The sequence below is a fragment of the Schistocerca cancellata genome, chromosome 5 (assembly GCF_023864275.1).
Source record: "Schistocerca cancellata isolate TAMUIC-IGC-003103 chromosome 5, iqSchCanc2.1, whole genome shotgun sequence".
In the NCBI taxonomy this organism is placed as follows: Eukaryota; Metazoa; Arthropoda; class Insecta; order Orthoptera; family Acrididae; genus Schistocerca; species Schistocerca cancellata.
Genome location: NC_064630.1, coordinates 323,824,795 through 323,830,977, shown reverse-complemented (window position 1 = coordinate 323,830,977; position 6,183 = coordinate 323,824,795). Strand labels below are relative to the sequence as shown.

The 6,183-nt window shown below is 41.1% G+C and overlaps 1 protein-coding gene across 1 annotated transcript; it reads left to right on the top strand.

Moving 5' to 3' along the window:
• The first annotated feature begins 3,880 nt into the window (after nt 1-3,880).
• LOC126188896 (probable palmitoyltransferase ZDHHC24) lies at nt 3,881-5,917 on the top strand. Its single transcript, XM_049930583.1, has one exon. It carries the CDS (start codon nt 3,981-3,983, stop codon nt 4,806-4,808), a length of 828 nt encoding a protein of 275 aa, XP_049786540.1. The 5' UTR covers nt 3,881-3,980; the 3' UTR covers nt 4,809-5,917.
• The last annotated feature ends 266 nt before the right edge of the window (nt 5,918-6,183 follow it).

Here is a 6,183-nt window from a genome sequence, read left to right as displayed (position 1 = left end):
CTTTCTTAGGTATGTGGATGACACATTTGTCATTTGGCCCCATGGCAGGGAGAAGCTAGATGACTTATTGGAACATCTAAATTCACACCACCCAAGTATAAAATTTATTATGGAGCTGGAGAAGGATGGACAGCACCTATTCTTGGAAGTCCTGGTCAAGAGGAAGGCAGATGGCACTCTGGGGCACAGTGTGTATCGTAAGCCCACCCACACTGACTTATAACTTTAAGCCAGTAGCTGCCACCACCTGGCACAGAAGAATGGAGTCTTGAAAACATTAGTTCACAGGGCTCAGGCTCTGTCAGATACGGAAAGTCTGGCCACAGAGATAGAACATCTACAGCTGGTGTTCAGCAGAAACGGATACTCCTCCACAGACATCCAAAGGGCACTTCGTGCTACCAGCCAACTACAGGGTACTGAAGAGGAGCCAGAGGAGGCGAAGAAGGTGGCATACCTGCTATATGCTGGACCTATTTCTGCAAAGATCATTAGAATTCTTTCAAAATATGATATAAAAAGTATCTTCTGTCCACCCTCCAAAGTTGGGACAATGCTAGGGAGTGTGAAGGATGTACTGGGGCTACGTAAACCAGACATTTACAACATCCTGTGCCAGTGTGGAAAGTCGTACATTGGCCAGACAACCAGGACGGTGGACGTCAAGTGCAAAGAACACCAGAGGCACACCAGACTCAGACAGGCAACCAAATCTGCCATAGCGGAGCACTGTCTGGAGCTCAGTCACTCAATGGTCTACAACAACACTAAAATTGTGACACAGACGCCAAGATTTTGGTACAGTGTCATAAAAGAGGCCATCGAAATCAAGGTCACAGACAACCTAATAAACGGAGACAGCGATTACCAGCTTAGGTCGGCGTAGACTCCGGCTATGGAGCTTATCAGGGCCCAAGGAAAGGAACCAAGAAGCTCCTCAAGAAGTAGTAACACTGCAGGAGCAAACGCAACTCCCGACGCGGGACGGGCCTCTGACCGACGCCATGACCGCAGATGATGGACGAGCCGGGCGCGGACGATAGTCGGAGCACCAGGGAAGTGCCAACACCTCAGGAGCAGCGCCAGGCGGGCGCGGACCGCGAACGGAACGCCCGACACAGGACGGGCCTCAGAGAGCTGCCCCAGATGACGACCAAGTCGGGCGTGGACGTCCGAGGGAGCGCCAAGGAAGAGACTACACCTTACAAGCAGCGCTAGGCGGGCGCGGACCGCGAACGGAGAGCTCAACGCGAGACGCTGCCACAACTGCAGATGGTGGACGAGGCGGGCGCGGACGTCCGTCGGAGCACCAGGGAAGTGCTAACACCTCTGGAGCATCGCCAAGCGGGCGCGGACCACGAACGGAACGCCAAACGCGGGTCCGGCCCCAGACAGCTGCCACGACCACAGATGGTGGACGAGGCGGGCGCGGACGTCCGTGAGAGCACCAGGGAAGGGCCAAAACCTCAGGAGCAGCACCAGACGGTCGCGGACTGTGAACGGAACGCCTGACACAGGATGGGCCTCAGAGAGCTGCCACAGATGGTGACCAAGTCGGGCGCGGACGTCCGAGGGAGCACAGAGGAAGAGACAACACCTTACAAGAAGCGCCAGGCGGGTGCGGACGGCAAACAGAGCGCCCAGCGCCCTCTGGGCATAAATAGTGGACAAGATCCTCTAATACGGCAGTCTCAGGTAGCATCTGAAGAAGGCAACGAGTTACGTGGCCGAAATATTGTGCCAGAGCAACACAAACATCCGGCAGTAGACTCGATTATTCCACATGCCAATAATGCAATGGTTTAGCAGTTTTGTTGTCTAATGATGTGTACAGAACTTTTCTTGTCATGTGTAGAGAGAAATGCACTTTGTGTCACATGTTATTGTGTGAGAGTTAGCAACATATATGATGAAGTAACTATAACAAGATATTTTTCATGTCAATGTTTTGATCGTTTTATATCTCTACATAGTTCCATCATTCAGGAAATAACATGCGAAAAATGAAAGCAAAAAATCTTTTGCACAGAGGTAAGATTTTTCAGAACGATAATTCGTCAGCACTCAGCTACTTTAGCTGCAATACAGGAATTACGTATGTAAATACTGCAGAATAATTGCGAAATTGTCCTAGCAAGGAAGGTACAGGGCAATAGCTAAGGGCCAACTATAAACTAAACACACACTGCATCATATAGTATACGTAAACTGTAATAGAATTTTTTCCATGTAGCAGAAAAATTTGACACCTTGCCCAGTTTAAAATGGTGATTGTGGGGTTACACGTCACGGCTTTGCTTTGTGTAGTAGTCTTTCCAGTTGAGTACTGAACTCACTGGTAAGATTCATCCCTGTGGCTGCACTCCTTTCAAAGATATACTTTGGATGAAACACCTTCATAAGGCCATACTGGATGCCGTCACGCTCGTATTTGGTGTGATTTATATTATAACCAATTTATGAGTTATATCCTGTAAATAAATGCTCTTTTAAAAGACCAACAGATTGAGGACCTCTCGAAAAGGTACAATTTATTAATGCTAACTGTCAAATAATGAGTTATCGGCGTTTAAAGCTTTTAGTAGGTGTATGACACAGGACAAAGTTATCAGACACACATCACCACAGTGGTGTAGTGGGTAACGACATCAATAGTGGCTCAGGAAGTGGAGATACAATTGCAATAATTTTTGGTTCCCGTCCTGCCATATGCAAAAAATGTTATTATTGATCTTCACGTTTCTGACAGCTTCTGCGACTTGTCAATAATTTACAAATTAGCACTGAAATGCTAGTGAAAGTGTGTGACTGAATTGCAATTATGGTTCTACATCAGCTGTAGAATATTTCGGAATAAATGATAATTTGTGCCAGACCAGGAACGAAACCACATTTCCCTCTTGTCGTGAGCGCCAAATCCACGTTCGAGTCCTGGTCAAGCACAAACTTTCATTTCTTCTGAAATATTCTACAGCTGATGTGGAACTGAAGTCACAATTTGCAGTTTCATTCGTAACTAAATGCGGCCGTTGATCGCCAGTGCAGTGTCTCAGCCACTGCACTGCAGCAATGGTTTGTTCTTATCGTCAGAACATACGCGGCATTAATGACTGGGTAGCGAAGGGTTATTTTTTTTAAATTGTGAGTTATTTCACCATAAATTACGAGAGACTAAAAATCGGAAGTATGTCTGGAACTGGGCTGAAATCGGAAAGCGGTCAGATGACGTCTCTCGCTCGTTAATTTTGCGAGCCATATAGGGGTCATCATATTTCGATTCTTTCCGTGTGATAACAGTACATTTTAACATTAAGACGCAATGAAGGTTTATCACTCTAGGTGCGATTTATTGTAAGTAAATGTCAGTTAATGACACATCGTCTGTAATAGTGTACTATGGTTAGTGTGAACAGTTATAAAACATCTTTTATTACATATTAACGAAGATCCCATGATTAGAGATATACTGTTGTTGTGCAGAAGGAAGTAGGTTTAAATCTAGGTACATGTCTGTTCTTTTGTTTTAAACATTCTCGTTTGTAATTCGTTCTGGGAGTTTCTTATTCGTATAACAGAAGTATGTTTATCAATATTTGATGGTATTTGTTTATAAGCCAGTGCTTCCTCGATAATAAGATCTTTCCATTTGGTGACCTCGGCCTGATTAAAAAACAAATATGAAATTGCTGCGAAAGATACAACCAACAATGATACATTCCTTCTTGCTGTGCATATGTCGCAATTTCCAAGGATGCGGTGAGATAGGAGTCTAAGTGTACAGCTTAAATTGCTGCGAGTGGAACGAGAAGGTATGATATGTATTCTTGCCTCTCTCAAATATTTGGTCCTAAGATGAGAGCTCTTCGTATATTCAACGGCAAAGATATCATATAATATAATGAAATCCACCGATGAAATGGGAAGATTGGTTACTTTGACTGACATAAACAATCTTGTGTGCGAGAGATAGTGCAAAAGAAATGAAAATTAGGAAAAGGATATTACCGAGAGTTGCATCTGACTTGGGAGCTTTCTTATTTGTCCTTTTCATTATTCCAGTGACGTACTATTTCGAGTTATTCATTGTCTTGCCTGCTCTACATTCCGTGTGGTCATTTTGGTATACACTACATTTCATTTGTGCAACGTATGTAATGGTAAACGTGACAAGCAATTTTGTTGCTGTTGTTGTTGTGGATACTAGTCTGCAGAATATTGTAACAGCATCCTCACAACTAGAGAATTGGCGATACTGCACCGAGTGTGAAACCGTTGCTCCTCCAAGATCATGGCACTGTGATACATGTAAAACATGCATTTTGAAGCGCGACCATCACTGTATGTTTACTGGTTGTTGTGTCGGTCATTACAATTATAGGTATTTTTATATGTTTCTTTTGTACGTGTTCATTGGTACATTTTATTCCACTTATCTTAACTGCTTTTACATATGGAAAAACTTTGAACATTTTTCTCTTTTAGGTATAACGAAGTTTATATTTCCAATGGCAATGCTTGTTTTAGGCGTAGACGCTACTGAAAAACAAGTATGCTTATTAATATTTATAATTAACTTCGTTGGTGCAATATTTACATTGGTTTTGTTGGTTCACCACACTAGCTTAGTGTGCAAGGGAATGGTAACACATGAAAAGAGCAAAAATATCACATACTATGATAGTGGTCTGAAAAAAAACTTATCTCAGACTTTCGGAAAGAGGTGGCATGTATCTTGGTTATTTCCATTTGTAGCGTCAGAATTGCCAAATGATGGAACAGACTGGAATGATTTGCAGAAAACTGATTGATGGAAATCTATCACGTTCCTACTGGCACAATTCTCAAGGGAAGGCGTTCATGAATGTGTACAGTGTCTGTACATTGTGGTTCACTGTTTGTTTGTTTTCTTGTAAAAACCATCAAAAATTTGTTTAAAACAGATGGAGTTGTATATATGTATTATGAGAAGCAACTGTAAAATGTATCATTTACATTAACTGTCTAAGGATCTGTTTGTCAGTTGGGCAACCAAGAGAATTTATACACGAGGAGAGACCAAGTGTCACAAGATTAACAGTTAACTATTTCTGAACTGAAAATTAGTTCACTTCTTCACCATGTCAGAATATTTTAGGCCTACCAGAAATTAGCATGGATTGAAGCTAATCTTTCAATAATACTGTATGATAAAAGATTTTCTGGTGTTTTTACAGACAGAATTTTAATCAGTTTTGCCATTATTACGAAAATTGTGTGTTATATTTTTGCTACTAAGATATTGTGTGATGAATGCCTGAGCATATCTGTTAAAAGTGCAACTTTTATTTCAATCCTAAGGGATCAAAGGAACTTTCACTGCCTTGTCAGACATCATTTAATAGAGTTTATAAAATAATTGTATAAGATAATTGTTATTTTTAGCTTAATTGGAAATGAAAAGATTACTTGACAATTTATGTTTCCTTCCTTGCTGCAACTGGCACTGATTTCTTGTTCCACAATTTCTCAATTGTGGCCGCTAGAAATTATACATCACGTTTTCTTGTGCAACATGGTTTAGTTATGTAATTAATAGCAAGAGAAAGAACCTGGGGGATTGGAGAATAATACTTGTCTATTGTCTGACTATTCTTCAAACATTTTCAAAATTTGGCAAAGCCAGAAAGTTATAAAATATTGTAGTATCTGCAGCTTTACAGAGCCAAATTCATCCAACTGAAATAAAAGTAAATGATGTTAAGCTGTAATTGAACAGAGCATTCATATTTGTGGTCATGCAAAGCATATCCTTTCACTCTGACTTACTGTGATCTGTTTTATAGGTGACCTATCACACAGTTTCTCATTTTCAAAGATATTTTTCATTGTGTGAAACCAAATATCTTAATTTCCAAAGGCTCAAGATATTACTGGTAAATCATGTATTTAGGCCTATTCCACAGTTTCAGCAATTTGAGGGTGGTTATTTTACTATACATTCAATTCAGTTGCTTCCTAATAAACAGTATTTCCATTCACATAAATGGAACAATTGTACCAAGGTTGCAGTTTACAACTTTCTGGCTACCAGTTTTTTGTCTCAAGTGTTGCAATGTAAAATTTAGTTTAATTGTTAACATTAAAGTGGAAAAAAATTCCACGTGGATTGTGAAAGGTAACAATTCAAGTTAACTAGGTGGAAAT